Source organism: Mustelus asterias, chromosome 1 (assembly GCF_964213995.1).
Source record: "Mustelus asterias chromosome 1, sMusAst1.hap1.1, whole genome shotgun sequence".
Classification (NCBI taxonomy): Eukaryota; Metazoa; Chordata; class Chondrichthyes; order Carcharhiniformes; family Triakidae; genus Mustelus; species Mustelus asterias.
In genome coordinates, this window is record NC_135801.1 from 182,700,700 (window position 1) to 182,727,371 (window position 26,672).

General features: G+C 48.3%; 1 protein-coding gene across 1 annotated transcript in view; it reads right to left on the reverse strand.

The window, feature by feature from the left end:
- Positions 1–1,438: 1,438 nt before the first annotated feature.
- Positions 1,439–26,672, reverse strand: part of rpia (ribose 5-phosphate isomerase A (ribose 5-phosphate epimerase)) — a 43,214-nt gene continuing 17,980 nt past the window's right edge. Inside the window, exons 4-9 of the mRNA XM_078224047.1 lie at positions 23,482–23,541; positions 11,872–11,936; positions 10,945–11,013; positions 6,821–6,962; positions 3,741–3,840; positions 1,439–1,623 (exon numbers count right to left, since the gene is read on the reverse strand). Coding sequence (XP_078080173.1) covers positions 1,526–1,623; positions 3,741–3,840; positions 6,821–6,962; positions 10,945–11,013; positions 11,872–11,936; positions 23,482–23,541 — 534 coding nt within the window. The 3' untranslated portion in view covers positions 1,439–1,525. The remainder of the gene's footprint in view (positions 1,624–3,740; positions 3,841–6,820; positions 6,963–10,944; positions 11,014–11,871; positions 11,937–23,481; positions 23,542–26,672) is intronic.

Here is a 26,672-nt window from a genome sequence, read left to right on the forward strand (position 1 = left end):
GAAGGAGAAGGAATGGTAATATATAGGTCGGGAAGTGTAGTGGGTAAGTTATTAGATTAGTAACACCAGCAAAGACCAAGTTCAAACCCCACCGAGATATCTTAAGTAAAATCTAGAAATAAAAGGCTGGTAGCATTAAAAGCCAGGTAAATAGGGTCACATTCTTTTTATTTGCTGTAATAAACAATACATTCAATTTATCCTGTTAAAAGTGATGCATCAAAATTAAAGATCCATGCACACTGATGTGAAAAGAAATTGCAGATGTCAAAAATAATGCATTTACATATTTTGTTTTAAAAATAATATTTTTGCTTAACTGGGGGATCCCCAGAAAACACACAAACTATAAAACAGGTGTAGGTCAGGTGTTACCACACAGAATGAGAGTGTCATTAAGGCCATTGGTGCTTTAAGGCAGTCACATGGCTAAGCAGCTCGAAGAGGCTTAAGACAACAGTGCAAAGCACGTGAACATCTGAGAGTTTCAATTACTGGTTCAAAGTATATCAAATATGCGACTAAACTAACATGCAGTTTTCCCTTCATCCAGGCATCTTCGCTTCCAGTGAGCTGGTGAACACACTGAAGGGGATCAGCAGAAACCGAGGTTGCCTTCCCACCATCAGGACTCATCCCTTGAGTCAACAAAACAAGGGTAACTTCCCTTCCTTCTGACTATTGTGCAAAACTGACAACACGGAGAATGGCTGGGAAAGTCACGGAATTCAGTCGAGAGAACTGGATGACTACACACAAAGTCTGGATCCACAATACTACACCTCCATCTCCCAACCCCCTCACCGTCCCATCGCCACTTCCCCCCCCAATCTTTTTGCTGGATACAGCAACTCTCAGTGATCCGAGTTCCTTGGCACAGCATGGAATGGGTCCCTGAAGGTGCGTAATACCATCTTCTGCAGAGTGTTACGTCTCAACTAGTAATCGCATGTCCAACCCATTCTATCTCCGGGCCAGGTCGTCACTTGCCTGCTTACTTCAGGGGTAAGCATAGTAAGAAGTCTCACAACACCAGGTTAAAGTCACCTGAAGAAGGAGCGACACTCCGAAAGCTTGTGTTACCAAATAAACCTGTTAGACTTAGGTTAAAGTCCAACAGGTTTATTTGGTAGCACAAGCTTTTGGAGTGTCGCTCATTCTTCAGGTGACTTTAACCTGGTGTTGTGAGACTCCTTACTGTGCTTACCCCAGTCCAACGCCAGCATCTCCACATCATGGCTACTTCAAGGGTAGCAGAGATGCCAGGAATCTGTGCTACTCATGAACCAAGTCCAACCCCACAATCTTCCTCACCTTCAGATAGAATAACTCAGCATAAGGCAGGTATTATTAGTCACAGAAGCAAAGACTTTGCCGTTCCCATTTTATATATATATATTTTTTAAAAACAAGCAATATAACAATTTTTTTTAAAAAAAAAAATTCTGGAAGTAAGATATTTGGCAGGACAGTTCATTTAAGGCAAGGTGATCTTTGCAGGGATGAGAAGACTCGTTGTTCTTCGTCAATGTGAGTGTCTGTTGCGGAAACAGACGGATCCATCCTCCAGGCCAAAGTAAACCCTCTCTGCCATGCCAATGAATAATCCAGTCTCTACCACTCCTGCAGGGACAAAAGTGCATTTAGAAGTACAGCACATTCATAAGCATTTCAGGACTTAATTAAAAGACAATAAAATCTTGGAATACGAGGCAAGGCCAACATTTATTGCCCATCTCTAATTGTTGAGATGGTGGTGGTGAGCTGCCTTCTTGAACTGCTGCAGCCTATGTGGTGTAGGTACGCCCACACAGTGCTGTTAGGGAGGGAGTTCCACGGGTGGCACAGTGGTTAGCACTGTTGCCTCACAGCGCCAGGGACTCAATTCCAGCATCGGGTCACTGTCTGTGTGGAGTTTGCACATTCTCCCCGTGTCTGCGTGGGTTTCCTCCAGGGTGCTCTGGTTTCTTCCCACAGTCCAAAGATGTGTGGGTTAGGTTGACTGGCCATGATAAATTGACCCTAGTGCCAGGGGGAATTAGCAGGGTAAGTGTGGGATTACAAGAATAGGGCCTGGGTGGGATTGTGGTTGGTGCAGACTCGATGGGCCAAAGGGCCTCCGTTGGCACCGTAGGGATTCTATGATTTGATCCAGCAACAGAAAGGAACAGCAACATATGTCCAAGAGATCTGGGAAAGAACTGAAGGTAACAAATATTCCCTTGCACTTTCTACCCGCCCTTCTTGAAGGTAACAAGACATCCCATGATACTGCAGGTATCAACAACCAACCTGTGCCTTGCTAGAGGTAGCCTTGACGACGTGAGTATTAACACAGTAGCACAAACATGCCTCTTGGATAACAAACATTGGCTTCTCATCTCGAGGAGGAAAGTGAAAGGTCAATAATTGAAGAAAGAACTGGATATAAATAAAATCAAGGCTTTTCAAGTCACATGGGGCGGCACGGTAGCACAGTGGTTAGCACTGCTGCTTCACAGCTCCAGGGTCCTGGGTTCGATTCCCGGCTCGGGTCACTGTCTGTGTGGAGCTTTCACATTCTCCTCGTGTCTGCGTGGGTTTCCTCCGGTGCTCCGGTTTCCTCCCACAGTCCAAAGATGTGCGGGTTAGATTGATTGGCCAGGTTAAAAATTGTCCCTGAGATGTGTAGTTAGAGGGATTAGCGGGTAAATATGTGGGGGTAGGGCCTGGGTGGGATTGTGGTCGGTGCAGACTCGATGGGCCGAATGGCCTCCTTCTGCACTGTAGGGTTTCTATGACATGGACTCGAAACACCAACTCTGTTTCTTTCACCACAGATACTGCCAGACCTGCTGAGATTTTCCAACACTTTCTAACTTATCACTGGAAATAAATATTTGACACAGAAAAGAATGCAGGACTACAATCACTCAAGAGAATGAGAAGAACACATGAGAGAACACACGCAAAAGACAGACAAGAGCACGTGCAGGAAAGAGAGAGAGAGAAATGGAAGAGAATGTGCATGCAAAAAGAGAACATGTAAATTTCAAGATGGCGCCAGAGTGTGGAGACTTCTTGTGGTCTGTGCCCTGCATACCCTCTACTGCCATATGTACTTCTGTTCTATGCTTTTAAAACTCTACTCTTACTCTTCTCTACACTCTAGCTATGACTGTAACACTACATTCTGCACCCTCTCCTTTCCTTCTCTATGAATGGTATGCTTTGTCTGTATAGTGCGCAAGAAACAATACTTATTGCTGTATACTAATACATGTGACAATAATAAATCAAAGCAAATGTACCAAAAAGAAAAGGGAAAAACGAGAGATAGTGGACTGTATCGTTGGGATTCAGATCTATCACATGTACGCAATAGTCTTCCCTGGTCCTGTACACTATTTGGGGGAAGGGGTGTTAGTTAGGTCAGTGGGCTGGATGGCTGGTTTGTGATGCAGAGCGCTGCCAACAGTGTGGGTTCAATTCCCGTACTGGCTGAGGTTATTCATGAAGGTCCACCTTCTCAACCTTACCCCTTGCCTGAATAATGGTGATCCTTAGGTTAAATCACTACCAGTCAGTACTCCCCTCAAAAGGGGAGAGCAGCCTCTGGCTATCTGGGCCTATAGTGACTTTAATTTAATACTATTTAGGAGCACCAGGGAGAATTACTGTTGCATCTGAAGTTCAAGACTGTTAGCTGCCAAAAGATTAAAGCTGTGTTTCTACATCTAGATTTGAAATAATTTCCTTACCAGGAATCATTTTAATGTCGATATTCACATTCTTCCAGTCAGAAATATTATCAAACTTCCAATCCAAGATGAAATTGCCGTTATCCGTCACCACTGGTCCCTGGAGTAAAGCAACATGTTAAAACACCTCAATTGTCTCACAATCAATATGGGGAAAAGAGGTTCCTGCCAACCCTCAACGATCCTGCGATAACTCGGGAAACCCAACATGAAAGGAACATAGTTTATTACAGAATACAGTGAAACCCCCACTGTGGTGTGCACACACCGGTCCCTGTCTGGGACTGCAATTCAGCAGGCCCAGTCCAGGGCCTGCCTTATAAAAGGCTTAGGTAATGAGTTCGAGATTGACAAGCCATTGCCTGTGTTGTGGGAAATTCTTCCAGGTGGCCTGATTAATTTATCTTTTCATGAAACATTTGATTTCACAAAGGCAAAAAAAGTTTATTCAGTTCAATGGAATTCCTCAATTAAACTAGTTTTATCAAAACATTGAAACGTTAGAATCAAAAACATTACAAATTAGCAATATTCAGACAAACAAAATTAAGACAAGACAAATCTCATTTTGGCCAAAATGGGAGATCAGTGGTTCCACCTGCACAGCTAATGGGCTAGCAGGCTTTCACAAAGGATCTCAGATTTCAAGCCAAACAGCAGAATTGGTTATAGTTTTCATTATCAGATTATACAATCTAACAATGGCATGTCCTTCAATCAATTATATTTTGACACCTTCAAATATTGATCTGTCATATGGAAGTTCTCTCCCAAAAATGGCTTATGATTCAGCATTTCTCTAACCAGTTTAAACTGGCTCCAATACCAAAAGACGCCTTTATCTTTTGGTATTATCACCCAGCCTGGGTAATTAACTTTGTTGCATAATGTGTGCCTGGCTTGTGCTGATATCTTCCATGAATACATCTTTCATTTCACTGGCATGTTACAAATTCATTTATGAGAGACATTATTGAGATGTTACTTAAATATTTTGTATTCTCAAACCACTTATGAAAACATTAGCTGCTAATTATCCTTATGTTGGGTATTTAGAATTAATCAGAATTCTCAACTACAGCCTGTTACCAGGGGAACTCGTATTAGGGGAACTCATACGCATAACCAGAAAGGTCAGTGATTCCCCATGGATCTTGTGAGAATTATCACACAACTCCCCCTCTGTGTCCGATGGTTCCCCCAGCTGCCAAATTGTCCATTTTAGCAATAAGAATAAACAGCAGCTTATAATCTAAATGATGAGAGACTGCAGAGGGATCTGGGTGTCCTAGTTCATGAATCACAAAGGTTAGCATGCAGGTAATTGGGAACGCTAATAGAATGCTATCACTTATTGCGAGGAGAATTGAATACAAATGTAGGGAACACATGCTTCAGTTGTACTGGGCACTGGTGAGGCCATGTCTGCAGTGTTGCACGCACTTCTTGGTTTTCTTATTTAAGGAGCGATGTAACTGGATTAGGAGCAGTTCAGAAAAGGTTTACTAGATTAATACCAGGAAGGGGCGGGTTGTTTTATGAAGAAAGATTGGACAGATTAGGCTTGTAGCCATTGGAGTTTAGAAGAGTAAGAGGTGACTGAATCGAGACATACAAGATCCTGAGGGGTGTGGACAGGGTGAATGTGGAAAGGATGTGGGAGAATCTGGAACATGTTCACCCTACATAGTGCACGTACATAGTACTTCCAACACGAATCACTGAATCATGTTTCGGAGCAGCAATGCTGCCGAATCTTCATTTTGGTAGCCCAGGCCCTGCTAAATCCAGCATTCCAACTCCCACCTCAGCCAACGTTGGGCAGTTCAGCACTGACTGGAGGCGAGGCGAGGGGGGGGGGGCGAGGGGGGGGGGGGCGAGGAGGGGGGGGGGCGAGGGGGGGGGGGCGAGGGGGGGGGGGCGAGGGGGGGGCGAGGGGGGGGGGGCGAGGGGGGGGGGGCGAGGGGGGGGGGCGAGGGGGGGGGCGAGGGGGGGGGGCGAGGGGGGGGGGCGAGGGGGGGGGCGAGGGGGGGGGGGCGAGGGGGGGGGGCGGGGGGGGGGCGAGGGGGGGGGGGCGAGGGGGGGGGGCGGGGGGGGGGGCGAGGGGGGGGGCGAGGGGGGGGGGGCGAGGGGGGGGGGCGAGGGGGGGGGGCGAGGGGGGGGGGCGAGGGGGGGGGGCGAGGGGGGGGGGCGAGGGGGGGGGGCGAGGGGGGGGGGGCGAGGGGGGGGGGCGAGGGAGGGGGGCGAGGGAGGGGGGCGAGGGAGGGGGGCGAGGGGGGGGGGGCGAGGGGGGGGGGGCGAGGGGGGGGGCGAGGGGGGGGCGAGGGGGGGGGCGAGGGGGGGGGGGCGAGGGGGGGGGGCGAGGGGGGGGGGCGAGGGGGGGGCGAGGGGGGGGGGGCGAGGGGGGGGGGGCGAGGGGGGGGGGCGAGGGGGGGGGGGGCGAGGGGGGGGGGGCGAGGGGGGGGGGCGAGGGGGGGGGGCGAGGGGGGGGGGCGAGGGGGGGGGCGAGGGGGGGGGCGAGGGGGGGGGGGTGGGGGGGGCCAGGGGGGGGGGCGAGGGGGGGGGGGGCGAGGGGGGGGGGCGAGGGGTGGGGGGGCGAGGGGAGGGGGGGGGCGAGGGGAGGCGAGGGGAGGCGGGCATCAACACTGACCTACTAAGTCCTGGAGATACACCACACTACATTACACTTAATCATAGAATCCCTGTAGTGCAGAAGGTGGTCATTCGGCCCATCAAGTCTACACCTACAACAATCCCAACATACACATCCTGGGACACGAAGGGGCAATTTAACATGACCAATTAACCTAACCTGCACATCTTTGGACTGTAGGAGGAAACCGGAGCACCCGGAGGAAACCCATGCAGGCATGGGGAGAACATGCAGACTCCACACAGACAGTGATCCAAGCCGGGAATCGAACCCGGGTGCCTGGAGCGGTGATGCAGCAGGGGTAACCACTGTGCCGCCATGATTTGCCTCTCTTTAAGAGATCCAGACACCAACAGGTCTTCTCTGATCTACAAAGGAAGTTTTGGCCTCGCCAGGAATGAGAGTTCCCACCGAGTTCTGTACTTACAGCTTTATTCACAGCCATTCGTAACTCAGCTGCCCCACCAAACTTTGCAGCAATCGCCTTGGTAACTGGCACATAAGCCATTGGGATGACTTCAATTGGAACGCCCTTTTTCCATTTCTCTCCAAGGCTTTTGGAATCTTTCCTAAAAATAAAATTAAAAAAGGAACTCAAAAGGATGATTGGACCACATGGCACCAAGTTGTCGTTTCGGTCATGCAGTACATCAGAAAACTGAACACATCTAAAATCCACACTTTCTTTTTTTAACTTCAGCGTGGGAAGACCACTTGTTTGTCTCTGCTGTTTATCATCTGATGTTTATGGTGACCACGTCAAAAAGAAACTTCTCCAGGTACCCTGTAATTTATTATTCAGTAATACATCGATGGCACAGTGGTTAGCACTGCTGGTTCGATTCCTGGCTTGGGTCACTGTCTGTGCAGAGTCTGCACGTTCTCCCCGTGTCTGCGTGGGTTTCCTCCCACAGTCCAAAAGACATACTAGTTAGGTGCATCGGCCATGCTAAATTCTCCCTCAGTGTACCCGAACAGGCGCCTGGGGGATTTTCACAGTAACTTCATTGCAGTGTTAATGTAAGCCTACTTGTGACACTACCTTCGACTTTAGCTAGCCTAGGTTTAAGGTACTGCGATGCAAGTTTATATGCGGTATCGGAAAATCAAAATTGCCTGAAATCCAAAGCACAATCCACCCCAAGAGTTTCTGATAAAGGATACTCAACCTGCAAGGTGTAGAAACTTCTAGAAACTCGAGGAATTTACCATGCTGGACTGGGATTGTGCTGGATAGAAAAATGGGAGAGGTGGATTGAAGTCAACAGCGGGTTTGTGTACAATCAGCCTCGGGGCACCAGGGATCAGTGCGATGTCTGGTACACATCAGTGTCTTTAGATTGAGCAGGACAGCCCTGCTGGAGGGAAATGGTCAACAATTCTGCAGATTGCAAACTCACGATGCAAAGGTTAAAGCAGTACAGAGACAAAAACAGAAAATACTGGAAAATCTCAGCAGGTCTGACAGTATCTGTGGAGAGAGAATAGAACCAACGTTTCGAGTCTGGATGACTCCACTACAGATGATGTCAGGCCTGCTGAGATTTTCCAGCATTTCCTGTTTTTGTTGCAGATTTCAACATCCGCGTGTTTTGCTTAAATCACTACAGGATCCTAATCTAATGCAATGAGATTTACAGGTGCTGGGGAACAGATCATATTTTCTAAGGGGAGAGATACAAAAGGGTCCAGAGGGGCAATTTTTTCACACAGAGGGTTGTGAGTGTCTGGAATAAGCTGCCAGAGGTAATAGTAAAGGCGGGTACAAATTTGTCTTTGAAAAAGTATTTAGACAGTTACATGGGGAAGATGGGTATAGAGGGATATGGGCCAAATACGGGCAATTGTGGCTAGCTTAGTGGTTAAAAACTGGACGGCATGGACAAGTTGGGCCGAAGGGCCTGTTTTCATGCTGTAAACGTCTATGACTCTCTAATTCCAAATGGCACTTGACCTAGATGAAGGTCATGTCACAACGACCCAATGTATAATTTACAGGGAACAATACTAAAAGTTGCTGAGAGAGAAAATGATTCACGATGTTCTTGACTAGTGAAGGTTCATGAACTAGACACAGCAACTGTAGTAAAGACCACACTCATTTCCCACTCATCCAATTCAATGTTCATAGCTTCAGCCTCCGTCACCGACCCTGGAAGTGAATTCCAGCCTCTCAATTCCCTGGAGAAACAGGATCTATGAGCCCAATTCTAGGAATAGGGAACCAAATTTAGGGTGAGCTCAGGGACCATCGCATGGGTGCCAATTTCTGGTTGTATCACAGCTTGGTATAGCTCCTTCTGTGCCCAAGATTGCAAGAAACTACAAACGGTCGTGAATGTAGCCCAATCCATCACTCAAACCAGCCTCCATCCATTGACTCCATCTACACTTCCCGCTGCCTCGGAAAAGCAGCCAGCGTAATTAAGGATTCCATACACCTCGGACATTCTCTCTTCCACCTTCTTCCATCGGGAAAAAGATACAAACGTCCAAGGTCACAAACCAACCAACTCAAGAACTGCTTTTTCCCTGCTTTTGAATGGACCTACCTCACATTAAGTTGATCTTTCTCTCCACCCTAGCTATGACTGTAACACTACATTCTGCACTCTCTCCTTTCCTTTTCTATGAACAGTATGCTTTGTCTGTTCAGCACGCAAGAAGCAATACTTTTAACTGTATACCAATACATGTGACAATAAATCAAATCACAAATCCTGGAACTCAGAATTAAAACTTAAATGATACAAAACTGATGCCTTGAAAAATAAATCAGTGGCTTAGTAAACAAAGCAAGTACTTTGAAAACAAGCTGTGGGCCTGAAGTAGGCCAGACCAGGTAAGGGTGGCAGATTTCAACCTGCCGGAATTGAACAGTCACCATTACGGAAATCTGCTGAAAATTCCAGATTTCACGAATTGAACTCAAATTCCACTCACTGCCACAGTGAGATTTGAACCCGTGTCCTCAGAACATTAGCCTGGGCCTCAGGATTGCAGTGATATTACCACTACGCCAGCATCTCCCCAGAGTTAGAATTAATATCTGGTGCAATTGATCACAGGGACACACTGAGGACAGAAGAGGGTCAGTTAAATGAATGTGAAGCACTAAACCCAGTACCTTATTAATGATAGAGCACAGGCACGTGTAGCATTCACACCAAATTCCTAAAGATCCTCTTGGTCAGGATATTGGGGGGGTGGGGGTTGGTCAAGATGGAGGGTGGGGAACGGAGGGTGGTGGTCTGGATGAGGGTGGAAAGAACTGCTGAAAGGGTGTTCTTTTTTTTAAAGTTACGTTTATTTGTGTCACAAGTAGGCTTACATTAACATTGCAATGAAGTTATTGTGAAAATCCCCTAGTTGCCACACTCCGGCACTTTTTCAGGTACACTGAGGGAGAATTTAGCATGGCCAATGCATCAAACCAGCGGACTGTGGGAAGAAACCGGAGCACCCGGAGGAAACCCACACAGATACGGGGAGAACATGCAGACTCCGCACAGACAGTGACCCAAGCCCGGGAATTGAACCCAGGTCCCTGGCGCTGTGAGGCAGCAGTGCTAACCACTGTCACCATGCTGCTCCACTTTCCTCTCATGACAGACACAAACTAGGGGATATATTTTAACGATCTCCAATTTATGACAGACACGGGAAGAGTTATCTCAGGGATTGAGTGTATTTGGAAATCTCTTCCCCAGAGAGTGGTGGAGGTAGGGTCATGGAATATTTTTAAGGCATAAGATAGATTCTTTTTTTGTTTCCATTCATGTGACATGGGTGCGACTGATTGGGTCGGCATCTAATTGCCCATCCCTAATTGCCCTTGAACCGAGTGGCTCGCTAGGCCATTTCAGAGTCAACTACACGTCTGTGGCTCTTTTAATTCAAGACTTTTACTAAATTCCGTGGTGGCATTTGAATCCAGGTTCCCAGAGCATTACCCTGGGATTTTGGATTACTAGTCCAGCGACAATACCACTACATCACCTTGCTGACTAACAAGGAAGTCAAAGGTTATCAGGAGTGGAGTTGAGGCCACAATCAGATCAGCCAATGGCGGAGCTGGCTCGAGGGACCGAATGGCCTGCTCCTAATTCCTATGTCTGCATGTTGGAACTGGGCTTTGGTAGTTAGCTTCTGGTTGAGGCATGTGTACCCTCATCCACACCTTGGTCTGTCATCTCAGCACAACTGATGGCGCTCTCATTTATGGGCCAGACAATCGTGACCATGTGTCCCATAACCAGGATTTCAGTATAACAGACGGACACGCTCAGTCCCGTTAGAGGAGTTGTCCAGCACTGTCATGGGTGCAGTCCAACAGATGGGACATGAAACTGTGTCTCTGCTTGCCAGAACAAATGGATGCTTAAAGCTGCAATTGAAAAACGGGATTAGAGAATCTTTTTAGGGTCCCATCTGAAAGGTTGTCTTCACCCGAATCCAGAAAACGTAAGACTTCAAACCACTAAAAGATTGCATCAATTTATAATGATGCTTACTTTATATATTAAAAAAAGGGCAAATAATCCAGCTCACCTATAATCTGCAACAACAATGAATTCCTTGGCACAGGCTGCAACAATCTTCTCCTGGGTCAAACAACCTCTGTTGGAACAGGGGAGGTAACAGTATTATACTCAAGACACACACATCATTCATCCGCATTACCACGAGATACTTCCTGGATGGATGAGGCCAGCTATTTGGCCCATCCAGCCTATTCCCCACCACAAGCCACTCAACAGCTAACTGTTTCATAAATCGAGCCCAGACCTTTTGCCTTGATAATCCAACTCAAAAGTTGACTTCCAAGCACTGTTAAGTATGGAGAATTCCCACGGTGCAAATGTATTGGCAGAGTGCTACACTAGACGCTCTGGGAAGATGCAGAAACTGGAGACGTTCATGGGAAAACTCACGTCAAGGAGATTAAGCAACACGAGAGCATTGTGCGATTTAACATGTTGAAGGCAGTGAGAAGCATAGTAGAGCCCGTCAGTTAAAGTGTTTGCTTATTGGGGCAGATTGTCATTGGTCCAGTGAAGAGTAATGGGCTCTGCAAACTGTGCCCACATCACGGGACATCCGGAGATCAGGAAAAGACACTTTTATTTTAAGAATGCCAACAGTGCAGGAGACCATTCAGCCCATTGAGCCACAATCCCACCCGGGCCCTATCCCACGTATTTACCCTGCTTGTCACCCTGAGACAAAGGGGCAATTTAGCATGACAAATCCACCTAACCAGCATGTCTTTCAGACTGTGGGAAGGAAACCGGAGCACCCGGAGGAAACCCACGCAGACACGGGGAGAACGTGCAGACTCCGCTCAGGGCTGGAATTGAACCCGGGTCCCTGTCGCTGTGAGGCAGCAGCGCTAATCACTGTGCATATAAATGCCAGTTCTTTCTATCCCTAATTTCCAAAGAGCAAAGATGCAACATATTCTTGTGTAACACTCACCCTCCACCTTTGATTAAGTTCAGATCAGAGTCCACCTCATCTGCACCGTCAATAGCGACATCGAGCTAGCAGGGTAATGAAAAGGAGAAAACAAAAATTAATCAGTTCAGTAAATATGCAACAATGACATCGATATTATGCAAAGCGCTGGTTTTTGAACTGTGCGCTTGGGCTACGGGTTACACTATCAAGACCAATACTTATTGCCCATCCCCAATTGCCCTCAAGAAGGTGGTATCATAGAATCCCTACAGTGCAGGAGGGGGCCATTTGTCCCATCGAGTCTGCACCGTCCACAATCCCACCCAGGCCCTATCCCCGTAACCCTACATATTTACCCTGCTAATCCCTCTGACGCTAAGGGGCAATTTGCCATGGCCAATCACCTAACCTGCACATCTCTGGACTGTGGGAGGAAACCGGACACCCGGAGGAATCCCACTCCGACAAGGGGAGAACATGCAGACTCCACACAGACAGTGACCCAAGCCGGGGATTGAACCCAGGTCCAAAGAACAAAACAGCACAGGAACAGGCCCTTCGGCCCTCCAAGCCCGTGCCGCTCCCTGGTCCAAACTCGACCATTCTTTTGTATCCCTCCATTCCCACTCCGTTCATATGGCTGTCCAGATAAGTCTTAAACGTTCCCAGTGTGTCCGCCTCCACCACCTTGCCTGGCAGCCCATTCCAGGCCCCCACCACCCTCTGTGTAAAATATGTCCTTCTGATATCTGTGTTAAACCTTCCCCCCTTCACCTTGAACCTATGACCCATCGTGAACGTTACCACCGACCCGGGGAAAAGCTTCCCACCGTTCACCCTATCTATGCCTTTCATAATTTTATACACCTCTATTAAGTCTCCCCTCATCCTCCGTCTTTCCAGGGAGAACAACCCCAGTTTACCCAATCCCTCCTCATAACTAAGCCCCTCCATACCAGGCAACATCCTGGTAAACCTCCTCTGTACTCTCTCCAAAGCCTCCACGTCTTTCTGGTTGTGTGGCGACCAGAACTGGACGCAGTATTCCAAATGCGGCCGAACCAACGTTCTATACATCTGCAACATCAGACCCCAACTTTTATACTCCATGCCCTGTCCTATAAAGGCAAACATGCCATATGCCTTCTTCACCACCTTCTCCACCTGTGACGTCACCTTCAAGGATCTGTGGATTTGCACATCCAGGTCCCTCTGCGTATCAACACCCTTTATGGTTCTGCCATTTATCGTATAGCTCCTCCCGACATTATTTCTACCAAAATGCATCACTTCGCATTTATCAGGATTGAACTCCATCTGCCATTGCTTTGCCCAAATTTCCAGCCTATCTATATCCTTCTGTAGCCTCTGACAATGCTCCTCACTATCTGCAAGTCCTGCCAATTTTGTGTCGTCCGCAAACTTACTGATCACTCCAGTTACACCTTCTTCCAGATCGTTAATATAAATCACAAACAGCAGAGGTCCCAATACAGAGCCCTGCGGAACACCACTAGTCACAGGCCTCCAGCCGGAAAAAGACCCTTCCACTACCACCCTCTGTCTTCTGTCACCGAGGTAAGAAGTCTCACAACACCAGGTTAAAGTCCAACAGGTTTATTTGGTAGCAAATACCATAAGCTTTCGGAGCACTGCTCCTTCCTCAGATGGAGTGGAAATGTGCTCTCAAACAGTGCAGACAAAATCAAGTTGCAGAATACTGATTAGAATGCGAATCCTACAGCCAGCCAGGTCTTAAAGGTACAGACAATGTGGGTGGAGGGAACATTAAACACAGGTTAAAGAGATGTGTATTGTCTCCAGGCAGAACTGCTAGTGAGATTCTACAAGCCCAGGAGACAAGCTGTGGGGGTTACTGATAATGTGACATAAATCCAACATCCCGGTTTAGGCCGTCCTCATGTGTGCGGAACTTGGCTATCAGTTTCTGCTCAGCGACTCTGCGCTGACGTGTGTCTTGAAGGCTGCCTTGAAGAACGCTTACCTGAAGATCCAAGGCTGAATGCCCGTGACTGCTGAAGTGCCGATTGTCGAGCGGTGTTCATTCATCCGTTGTCGTAGTGTCTGCATGGTTTCCCCAATGTACCATGCCTCGGGACATCCTTTCCTGCAGCGTATCAGGTAGACAATGTTGGCCAAGTTGCAAGAGTAGGTACCGTGTACCTGGTAGATGGTGTTCTCACGTGAGATGATGGCATCCGTGTTGATGATCCGGCACGTCTTGTAGAGGTTGCTGTGGCAGGGTTGTGTGGTGTCGTGGTCACTGTTCTCCTGAAGGCTGGGTAGTTTGCTGCGGACAATGGTCTGTTTGAGGTTGCGTGGTTGTTTGAAGGCAAGAAGTGGGGGTGTGGGGATGGCCTTGGCGAGATGTTCGTCTTCATCAATGACATGTTGAAGGCTCCGGAGGAGATGCCGTAGCTTCTCTGCTCTGGGGAAGTACTGGACGACGAAGGGTACTCTGTCCACCGTGTCCCGTGTTTGTCTTCTGAGGAGGTCGGTGCGGTTTTTCACTGTGGCGCGTCGGAACTGTTGATCGATGAGTCGAGCGCCATATCCTGTTCTTATGAGGGCATCTTTCAGCATCTGGAGGTGTCTGTTGCGATCCTCCTCATCTGAGCAGATCCTGTGTATACGGAGGGCTTGTCCGTAGGGGATGGCTTCTTTAAGGTGTTTAGGGTGGAAGCTGGAGAAATGGAGCTTCATGAGGTTATCCGTGGGCTTGCGGTACAGTGAGGTGCTGAGGTGACCGTCCTAAATGGAGATGCGCGTGTCCAAGAATGCAACCGATTCCGGAGAATAGTCCATGGTGAGCCTGATGGTGGGATGGAACTTGTTGATGTCATCATATAGTTGTTTCAGTGATTGCTCACCATGACTCCAAAGGAAGAAAATATCATCGATGTATCTAGTGTATAGCATCGGTTGAAAGTCCTGTGCAGTGAAGAAGTCTTGTTCGAACCTGTGCATGACGATGTTGGCATATTGAGCTGCGAATTTGGTCCCCATGGCTGTTCAGTGTGTCTGGATGAAGAACTGGTTGTTGAAGGTGAAGATATTGTGGTCCAGGATGAAGCGGATGAGTTGTAAAATTGCATCTGGAAACTGGCAGTTGACGGCATTGAGTACTGAGGCCGTTGCAGCAATGCCATCATCGTGGGGGATGCTGGTGTAGAGTGCCGAGACATCCATTGTGATGAGGAGTGCTCCTGGTTCAACTGCTCCATGTGTGCTGAGTTTCTGTAGGAAGTCTGTAGTGTCGTGACAAAAGCTGGGTGTTCTTTGTACAATGGGTTTCAAGATGCCCTTGACATAGCCGGAGAGGTTCTCGCACAGGGTTCCATTGCCTGCAACGATGGGACGGCCGAGTGTGTTTGCCTTGTGTATCTTTGGGAGGCAGTAGAGATCTCCAACGCGTGGAGTACGTGGGATGAGAGCACGGAGGGTGTTTTGAAGGTCCGGATCAAAGGTTTTGATCAGAGTGTTGAGTTGACGGGTGTGTTCTTTGGTCGGATCTGTGGGTAACTGTCTGTAGTGTTCCTCATTGTTCAGTTGTCGGTACACTTCTTTGCAGTAATCCGTTCTGTTCAGTATGACGATGGTCCCTCCTTTGTCTGCTGGTTTGATGACAATGTTGCGGTTGGTCTTGAGAGCGTGGATGGCGTTGCGTTGTGCTTGGGTGATGTTCGGGGCTGTCTTGTGAGTGCAGCTGATGAAATTGGTGTTGACGCACCTCCTGATGGCTTGGGCATACATGTCAAGTCGAGGGCAGCGGCCTTCCGGAGGAGTCCAATTCGACTCTTTCCTCTTTGGTTGCACTGCGGATCTCTCTGTCTGCTGTTCCGGTTCATTGGCTGTCTCATTGTGTTCACTGTTGGCCTCTTGGGGTTTGTGGAAGAAGCCAGTTCTCCACCCATCTAGCCACCTCCCCCTTTATCCCATGAGATCCAACCTTTTTCACCAGCCTACCATGAGGGACTTTGTCAAACGCTTTACTGAAGTCCATATAGACGATATCCATGGCCCTTCCCTCGTCAACCATTCTGGTCACTTCTTCAAAAAACTCCACCAGGTTAGTGAGGCATGACCTCCCTCTCACAAAACCATGCTGACTATCGTTGAGTTTATTCCTTTCTAAATGCGCATACATCCTATCTCTAAGAATTTTCTCCAACAACTTCCCCACCACGGACGTCAAGCTCACCGGCCTATAATTACCCGGGTTATCCTTCCTACCCTTCTTAAATAACGGGACCACATTAGCTATCCTCCAATCCTCTGGGACCTCACCTGCGTCCAGTGACGAGACAAAGATTTGCGTCAGAGGCCCAGCGATTTCATCTCTCGTCTCCCTGAGCAGCCTTGGATAGATTCCATCAGGCCCTGAGGATTTGTCAGTCTTTATATTCTCTAACAAACCTAACACTTCCTCCCTTGTAATGGAGATTTTCTCCAACGGTTCAACACTCCCCTCCGAGACACTCCCAGTCAACACATCCCTCTCCTTTGTGAATACCGACGCAAAGTATTCATTTAGGATCTCCCCTACTTCTTTGGGCTCCAAGCATAATTCCCCACTTTTGTCCCTGAGAGGTCCGATTTTTTCCCTGACAACCCTTTTGTTCCTAACGTATGAATAAAATGCCTTGGGATTCTCCTTAATCCTGTCTGCCAAGGACATTTCGTGACCCCTTTTTGCCCTTCTAATTCCCCGTTTGAGTTCTTTCCTACTTTCTTTGTACTCCTCCAGAGCTCCCTCCGTTTTTTGCTGCCTGGACCTAACATACGCCTCTCTTTTCTTTTTGACCAGTCCCTCAATTTCCCTGGTTATCCACGGTTCTCGAATCCTACCCTTCCTATCCTTCTTTTTTACAGGCACATGCCTGTCCTGTAGCCCTAACAACTGTTCCTTAAAAGACTCCCACATGCCAGATGTGGATTTACCCTCAAACAGCCTCTCCCAATCAAGAGCTGCCAATTTCTGCCTAATCCCACTAAAGTTAGCCATCCCCCAATCCAACACCTTACCCTTGGGACACCACTCATCCTTTTCCATCACTATCCTAAAGCTAACAGAATTGTGGTCACTATTTGCCACATGTTCCCCTACCAAAACTTTGAAGACCTGACCGGGCTCATTCCCCAGTACTAGGTCCAGTATAGCCCCCTCTCTAGTCGGGCTATCTACATATTGTTCCAAAGAACCCTCCTGTACGCATTTTACAAATTCCTCCCCATTCAGAGTCCCAGCTCTCAGCGATTTCCAGTCTATACCAGGGAAATTGAAGTCTCCCACTATAACCACCCTATTTTTCCTGCACCTATCCAGTATCTCCTGACATATCCGTTCTTCCACTTCCCTTGGGCTGTTGGGGGGCCTGTAGTATACCCCCAACATAGTGACTGCGCCCTTCCTGTTTCTAAGCTCCACCCAGAGTGACTCGTTACACGACCCCTCTGAATTGTCCTCCCTCTGCACCGCTGTAATATGCTCTCCAACTAATACTGCTACTCCCCCACCTCTTTTGGCCCCTCCTCTGTCTCGCCTAAAACACTTGTACCCCGGAATATCCAGCTGCCAGTCCTGTCCCTCTTTCAACCAAGTCTCTGTCACCGCAACCACATCCAAATTCCTCGTGAGCATTAAGGCCCTAAGTTCGTCTGTCTTACCTGCTACGCTCCTTGCTTTGAAGTAGATGCACTCCAGACCTCCAGGCCCAGTGAGGTCATCCTCCCCCGAGTGCTCTTCTTCTTTGCCAGCCTTGTCCCAGCCCCAGGCTTGTCCCCAGCCTCTACACTTGTAGACCTAATATTTTGATCCCCACCCCGGCACTGTGAGGCAGCAGTGCTAACCACTATGCCAACATGCCACCCATCCGGGTGAGCTGCCTTCTTGAACTGCTGCTGTCCATGTGGTGTAGGTACACCCACAGTCCTCAGAGCAGGAAGCCTCCAGATTCTGATCCGGTGGCAATGCAGGAATGGTGATGTGTTTTAAAGTCAGGATGGTGCGCAGCCTGGACATGAAGGTGTTCTCATGCAGCTGCTGTCTTTGTTCTTCTTGGTGGCAGAGGCCACATGTCCGGAGGACGCTGTCAACAAAACCTGCTGCAGCGCATCCTGGTGGACAGTACACACCATGCAGCTACCATAAACATAATAACATAAAACAGTACAGCACAGAACAGGCCCTTCGGCCCACGATGTTGTGCCGACCTTCATCTGAAACCAAGATCAAGCTATCCCACTCCCTACCATCCTGGTGTGCTCCATGTGCCTATCCAATAACCGCTTAAATGTTCCTAAAGTGTCTGACTCCACTATCACTGCAGGCAGTCCATTCCACACCCCAACCACTCTCTGCGTGAAGAACCTACCTCTGATATCCTTCCTATATCTCCCACCATGAACCCTATAGTTATGCCCCCTCGTAATAGCTCCATCCACCCGAGGAAATAGTCTTTGAACGTTCACTCGATCTATCCCCTTCATCATTTTATAAACCTCTATTAAGTCTCCCCTCAATCTCCTCCGCTCCAGAGAGAACAGCCCCAGCTCCCTCAACCTTTCCTCATAAGACCGACACTCCAAACCAGGCAGCATCCTGGTAAATCTCCTCTGCACTCTTTCCAGCGCTTCCACATCCTTCTTATAGTGAGGTGACCAGAACTGCACGCAATATTCCAAATGCGGTCTCACCAAGGTCCTGTACAGTTGCAGCATAACCCCACGGCTCTTAAACTCCAACCCCCTGTTAATAAAAGCTAACACACTATATGCCTTCTTCACAGCTCTATCCACTTGAGTGGCAACCTTTAGAGATCTGTGGATATGGACCCCAAGATCTCTCTGTTCCTCCACAGTCTTCAGAACCCTACCTTTGACCCTGTAATCCACATTTAAATTAGTCCTACCAAAATGAATCACCTCACATTTATCAGGGTTAAACTCCATTTGCCATTTTTCAGCCCAGCTTTGCATCCTATCTATGTCTCTTTGCAGCCTACAACACCCCTCCACCTCATCCACTACTCCACCAATCTTGGTGTCATCAGCAAATTTACTGATCCACCCTTCAGCCCCCTCCTCTAAGTCATTAATAAAAATCACAAAGAGCAGAGGACCAAGCACCGATCCCTGCGGCACTCCGCTAGCAACCTGCCTCCAGTCCGAAAATTTTCCATCCACCACCACCCTCTGTCTTCGATCAGACAGCCAGTTACCTATCCAATCGGCCAACTTTCCCTCTATCCCACACCTCCTTACTTTCATCATAAGCCGACCATGGGGGACCTTATCAAACGCCTTACTAAAATCCATGTATATGACATCAACCGCCCTACCTTCATCAACACACCTAGTTACCTCCTCAAAAAATTCTATCAAATTTGTGAGGCACGATTTGCCCTTCACAAATCCGTGCTGACTATCCCGGATTAATCCGCATCTTTCTAAATGGTCGTAAATCCCATCCCTAAGGACCTTTTCCATCAATTTACCAACCACCGAAGTCAGACTAACCGGTCTATAATTACCAGGGTCATTTCTATTCCCTTTCTTAAACAGAGGAACAACATTTTCCACTCTCCAGTCCTCTGGCACCATCCCCGTGGACAGCGAGGACCCAAAGATCAAAGCCAAAGGCTCTGCAATCTCATCCCTCGCCTCCCAAAGAATCCTAGGATACATTTCATCAGGCCCAGGGGACTTATCGACCTTCAGTTTATTCAAAACTGCCAATACATCCTCCCTCCGAACATCTATTTCCTCCAGCCTATTAGCCTGTAACACCTTCTCTTCCTGAAAAACATGGCCCCTCTCCTTGGTGAACACTGAAGAAAAGTATTCATTCATCACCTCGCCTATCTCTACTGATTCCATACACAAGTTCCCACCACTGTCCTTGACCGGCCCTAACCTCACCCTGGTCATTCTTTTATTCCTCACATAAGAGTAAAAAGCCTTGGGGTTTTCCTTGATCCGACCCGCCAAGGACTTCTCATGTCCCCTCCTAGCTCTCCTCAGCCCCTTTTTCAGCTCGTTCCTTGCTAACTTGTAACCCTCAGTCGAGCCATCTGAACCTTGTTTCCTCATCCCTACATAAGCTTCCCTCTTCCTTTTCACAAGACATTCCACCTCTTTTGTGAACCACGGTTCCCTCACTCGGCCATTTCCTCCCTGCCTGACAGGGACATACCTATCAAGGACACCCAGTATTTGTTCCTTGAAAAAGTTCCACTTTTCATCAGTGCCTTTCCCTGACAGTTTCTGTTCCCATCTTATGCCCCCTAATTCTTGCCTAATCGCATCATAATTACCTCTCCCCCAATTGTAAGCCTTGCCCTGCCGTCCGGCCCTATCCCTCTCCATTGCAATAACAAAAGACACCGAATTGTGGTCACTATCTCCAAAGTTCTCTCCCACAACCAAATCTAACACTTGGCCCGGTTCATTTCCCAGTACCAAATCCAATGTGGCCTCACCCCTTGTCGGCCTATCCACATATTGTGTCAGGAAACCCTCCCGCACACACTGCACAAAAACTGCCCCATCCAAACTATTTGACCTACAAAGGTTCCAATCAATATTTGGAAAGTTAAAGTCCCCCATGACAACTACCCTGTGACCCCCACACGTATCCATAATCTGCTTAGCAATTTCTTCCTCCACATCTCTATTACTATTTGGGGGCCTATAGTAAACTCCTAGCAACGTGACCGCTCCTTTCCTGTTTCTAACTGCAGCCCATATTACCTCAATGTGCATATCCCCCTCAAAGTGCTTTTCCGCAGCCGTTAAACTATCCTTGATTAACAATGCTACTCCTCCACCTCTTTTACCAGCTTCCCTACACTTAGTGAAACATCTATACCCCGGAACGTCCAACAACCATTCCTGTCCTTGTTCTACCCACGTCTCCGTAATGGCCACAACATCGTAGTCCCAAGTAGCAATCCACGCCCCAAGTTCATCCACCTTGTTCCGGATGCTCCTTGCATTGAAGTAGACACACTTCAACCCATCTTCCAGTCTACCGGTACCCACCCTTGACCTTGATACCTTCCCCAATACCTCACCACCCTCAACACTGACTTCTGGACTACAACTCCTTTTCCCACTCCCCTGACAAATTAGTTTAAATCCCCCTGAAGAGCCGTAGCAAATTTCCCTCCCAGGATATTGGTGCTCCTCTGGTTCAGGTGCACCCCGTCCTGTTTGTAGAGGTCCCACCTTCCCCAGAACGTGTTCCAATTATCCACGTATCTGAAACCCTCCCTCCTGCACCATCCCTGCAACCACATGTTTAAGTGCACTCTCTCCCTGTTCCTCAACTCGCTATCACGTGGCACCGGTAGCGTACCAGAGATGACCACATGTTTTGTCTTTGCTCTCAGCTTCCAGCCGAGCTCCCGAAATTCCTGTTTTAAATCCCCGTCCCTTCTCTTACCTATGTCGTTGGTACCAATGTGTACCACGACTTGTGACTGTTTCCCCTCCCCCTTAAGAATCCGGAAAACACGGTCCGAGACGTCACGGACCCTGGCATCCGGTAGGCAACAAACCATCCTCGAGTCTCTTTTGCTGCCACAGAACCTCCTATCTATCCCTCTAACTAACGAGTCCCCAATAACTATTGCCCTCCCGCTCTCCTCCTTACCCTCCTGAGCCACAGGGACGGACTCAGTGCCGGAGATCCTCTCACTGCGGCTCACCACTGGTATGTCGTCCCCCTCAACCGTATCCAAAGCGGAATACTTATTGCTAAGGGGAACGACCACAGGGGATCCCTGCACCGACTGCTTCTTCCCAGCCCCTCTCACCGTCACCCATCTGTTTTCATTCCGCGGAGTAACTGTATCCCTGAAGCTTCTGTCTATGGCCATCTCTGCATCCCTAATGATCCTAAGTTCCTCCAACTCCAGCTCCAGTTCCCTTACACGGTTTTGGAGGAGCTGCAGATGGATGCACTTCTCACAGGTATAATCAGCAGGGACACTGACGTCGTCCCTCACCTCGAACATAGTGCAAGAGGAACATTGCACTGCCTTCACACCCATCCCCTCTAGATACCTTGCCAGTACCAGGTAGAAACAGCAAAAAATGAATTAACTCACCCCTGCTCGCCTAAGCCCTGTGAGCCAAAGCCCTACAGCTTTCACTCTGCCTCCTGCTCACTCTGCTGCCCACTAACGACGCTGCCCGCTCAAAAGTGCGGCCTACTTTTAAACCCTCCAAAAACCTTCCCAGACTCCTGCTGGGCCCACTTCCGGTTTTAAAAAAAACCTCCGATTTTTTACACAAATTTAACTTAAAATAAATAAATAAATGTAGTGAACAAACCAACTGCCTTCTCCTCAGCCTGGTCCTGTGGAACAATGAACCATGTTGGAGAGGGTGAATACATGAGGTGGTGGATGGGTTACTGGACAATTTTATTTCAAGTTCATGTGCCTGGAATCCATAAAATCGCTACAGTGCAGAAGGCCATTTGGCTCATTGAGTCTGCACCGACTCTCTGACAGAGCATTTTATCCAGGCCCACTCCCCTGCTCCAGTCCTGTCGCCCACACAGATTTCCCTTGACTAATCCATCTATTCTAAGGGAGGTTTCAGGGAGATGTGAGGGGGAGGTTTTTCACGCAGAGTGATGGGTGCCGGAAATGCACTGCCAGAGGAGGTGGTGGAAGCAGGCACATTAGCAACATTTAAGAGGCATCTGGATGGGTACATGAGTAGGGAGGGAAGAGAGGGATAAGGACCGATTAAGGGCAGAAGGGTTTTACTTAGTTGAGTTAGGGCATCATGATCAGCACAGGCTTGGAGGGCTGAAGGGCCTGTTCCTGTGCTGTACTTCCCTTTCTTTGTTCACATCTTTGGTCACTTCAGGGGCAATTTAGCGTGGCCAATCCACCTAACCTACACATCTTTGGACTGTGGGAAGAAAATAGAGCACCTGGAGGAAACCCATGAAGACACGGGGAGAACATGCAAACTCCACACAGTCACCCACGGTCGGAATTTAACCCAGATCCTGATACCGCTAACAACTGTACAACATGTCTGGTGTGACATAATCAACCATTCTGTTTATAATAATGGAGAATGTGGGAAACAATTAGTAGGGTAAAGTTAAACTTATTAGTGTCACAAGTAGGCTTACATTAACACTGCAATGAAGTTACTGTGAAAATCCCCTGGCAGCCACATTCCGGTGCCTGTTCCGGGTACACAGAGGGAGAATTGAGCATGGCCAATGCATCTAACCAGCACGTCATTTGGACTGTGGGAGGAAACCAGAGCACCTGGAGGAAACCCATGCAGACATAGGGAGAACATGCAGACTCTGCACACTGTTACCCAAGCCGGGAATCATACCCGGGTCCCTGGCACCATGAGGCAGCAGCGCATGCCCCCAGAGACAGAACAGGTGTTAGCATTTCAAGTTGCTAAGATGGCTCATCACAACCTGAAACATGAACTATGTTTCCCTCCACAGACGCTGGCTGACCTACTGAGTCTTTCCAGCGTTATATTTTTAGCTCAGATTGCAGCCCACCCACCTCCCCAATCAAAACAGGCGCTCGACAAAGACAAGTAAACATGCCCTACCTCAGGGTGTCTGTCCAGGTCACTGAGTGTTAACTGGTGTTGCAGGATGAGTTGACGAGCCTGAAGGAGCAAAACGGATGCAGTTTGAGCTTCGACAATTCGTAATGTAGGCTGCAGAGTTACTGCAAGAAAGTTGCACACCAGCTCTCTTGCATAAAAAGATTGTTAATAATTGAAGGTTCCACACAAATTTCAAAAGATGTGCGACAGGGGGCACTATCTACAACTCCCTTGTAGTTAACAGGAATCACTCATATTTATTCTATAAACAAAGTGTTGTCTACTTTCTGAAAGAACAGGTTAATAAATAGACTCTTTGTCTTATGCTACTGTCGCACTCAAACTAAGCAACTGAGGAGCTACAGGTGACCCTATTGCCAAATTAAAGAAGGGTTAATTATTAACTTGCGCTTTTCATGTTGATCACTATCCAGTATCTTAGAATCTTAGAATCCCTACAGCACAGAAAGAGGCCATTCGGCCCATTGAGTTTGCACCGACCACAATCCCACCCAGGCCCTACCCCCATATCCCTACATATTTACCCACTAATCCCTCTAACCTACGCATCCCAGGACACTAAGGGCAATTTTAGCTTGGCCAATCAACCTAACCCGCACATCTTTGGACTGTGGGAGGAAACCGGAGCACCCGGAGGAAACGCACACAGACACGAGGAGAATGTGCAAACTCCACACAGACAGTGACCCGAGCCAGGAATCGAACCCGGGTCCCTGGAGCTGTGAAGCAGCAGTGCTAACCACTGTGCTACCGTGCCGCCGTATCCCCTGTGGAAAGTGTGCACGTACAAACTGGACAGGATTGGACAGGGCCTAGCTACAACTCTCCCTCTGTCACAGTCAGACAGCAAGCTCCAGGTCAACCAGGCTTTGGTGGAGGAACTGAAGGGTTTTCTGTAGGGGGTGGTGGGATAACACAGCCTCCCAATCATTAACTACTTGTATAAAAAGATGCTGCATTTAAAAATTAAAACTGCAGTGGCTGAGCACTTGGCTGAAGTCATCATTCACACTCGTAGAGACCAGATGGCACTCATTTATAACTGAAGAAGCGTTTTACCAACAGGAGAATGACGCTCGCCACACTCAAACTGACTCATATCCAGGATGCAGTCCCCGTTTTATCACAGGGGTCCAAACAGTTTCTCTGATGGAAAAATAAAATACACATGAAAGGCATAGATAGGGTGAACGGTGGGAAGCTTTTCCCCAGGTCAGTGGTGACGTTCACGAGGGGTCATAGGTTCAAGGTGAAGGCGGGGGGGGGGGAGGTTTAACACAGATATCAGAAGGACATATTTTACACAGAGGGTGGTGGGGGCCTGGAATGCGCTGCCAGGCAAGGTGGTGGAGGCGGACACACTGGGAACGTTTAAGACTTATCTAGATAGCCATATGAACGGAGTGGGAATGGAGGGATACAAAAGAATGGTCTAGTTTGGACCAGGGAGCGGCACGGGCTTGGAGGGCCGAAGGGCCTGTTCCTGTGCTGTATTGTTCTTTGTTCTTACATGATGTACACAAAATGAGCAGTGGCAACATCTTGTTTATGAATTTTGGTGAAAGGCTCACCAAGAGAATAACGTGATCACATTCCCCTGGAACAACAATCGATCCCTGCATAGACAATGAATTATCTCAGAAATGCAATGACCGTTAGGTATGCAAAGTTAGTGTACATTTCGCTTGCAGCGAGATCCCACAGCAGGAGATATATGAATGACCAACTAACCTATAGTTTGATATTGGTTGACGAAGGGCAAAGATTAGCTCACCTCCCTGCTTCATGCAGGCAATGGGGTATAGAATCATGGAATTGAATCATTGAATCCCTCCAGTACAGAAGGAGGCCATTCGGCCCATCGAGCCTGCACCAACAACAATACCGCCCAGACCCTATCCCCGTAACCCCATGTATCCACCCCGCCAGTCCCCCTGACACCAAGGGCAATTTAGCATGGCCAATCAACTTAACCCGCACATCTCTGGACTGTGGGAGGAAACCGGAACACCTGGAGGAAACCCACACAGACACGGGGAGAATGTGCAAACTCCACACAGACAGTGACCCCAGGCCGGAATTGAATCCGGATCCCTGGCGCTGTGAGGCAACAGTGCTAACCACTGTGCCACCCAGGATACTTGGCATCCAACAGAACAATTGATGGAAGCAAAAACAGAAAATGCTGGAAAATCTCAGCAGGTCTGACAGTGTCTGTGGGGAGAGAATAGAGCCAATGTTTCGAGTCTGGATGACCCTTCGTCATAGCTGAGAGCAAAAAAAAAACTCTGACGAAGGGTCATCCAGACTCGAAACGTTGGCTCTTTTCTCTCTCCACAGACGCTGTCAGACCTGCTGAGATTTTCCAGCATTTCCTGTTTTTGTTTCAGATTCCAGCATTCACAGAATTTTGCTTTTATCATAAATGATGGAAGCAGACTCAATCAAGGCCTTCAAAAGAGAACTGGCCAATTAGCTGAATAGATAACATTTCCAGTTGAGCTACAGGGAAAAAGCAGGGCAGTGAGACTGAGCGAATTGGCTCTTGCAGAGAGCCAGCATGAATGCGGCTGGCTGAATGGCCCCCTTTGGTGCTTTAACCATTCCGTGATTCTATGAAATAGAACATGTTGGCAGGGTGCAGGGTTAGCATCTCCAACAAACAGCAATTTCACAGGTCTGTGTTACAACATCAACCCAAATGACACATTCGTAAGCCAATAAGACACAGGAGCAGAATTAGGCCACTCGGCCCATCGAGTCTGCTCCGCCATTCAATCATGGCTGACATTTTTCTCATCCCCATTCTCCTGCCTTTTCCCCATAACCCCTGATCCCATTATTAGTCAAGAACCTATCTATCTCTGACATAGAACAGCTACCGTATCGTAGGACTGCATTCAGCCTGGTGTGTCCCTGCCAACACTCTGCAACAGCAAATCAGGCTCTACCCACTCCCCTTCCCGCTGTTCCTGCGCCTTTAGAATTATACCCTTTAATTTATATTGCCCCTCACTCTTCCCAGTGAAATGTATCATCTCACATTTTTCCACATTAAATTTCGTCTACCATGGTTTGGGAACACAACTTCTACTTGGCACTCCAGTGCAGTACTGAGGGAATGTTACACTGTCGGAGACTCTGCCTTTCAGACGAGATGTCAAAGTAAG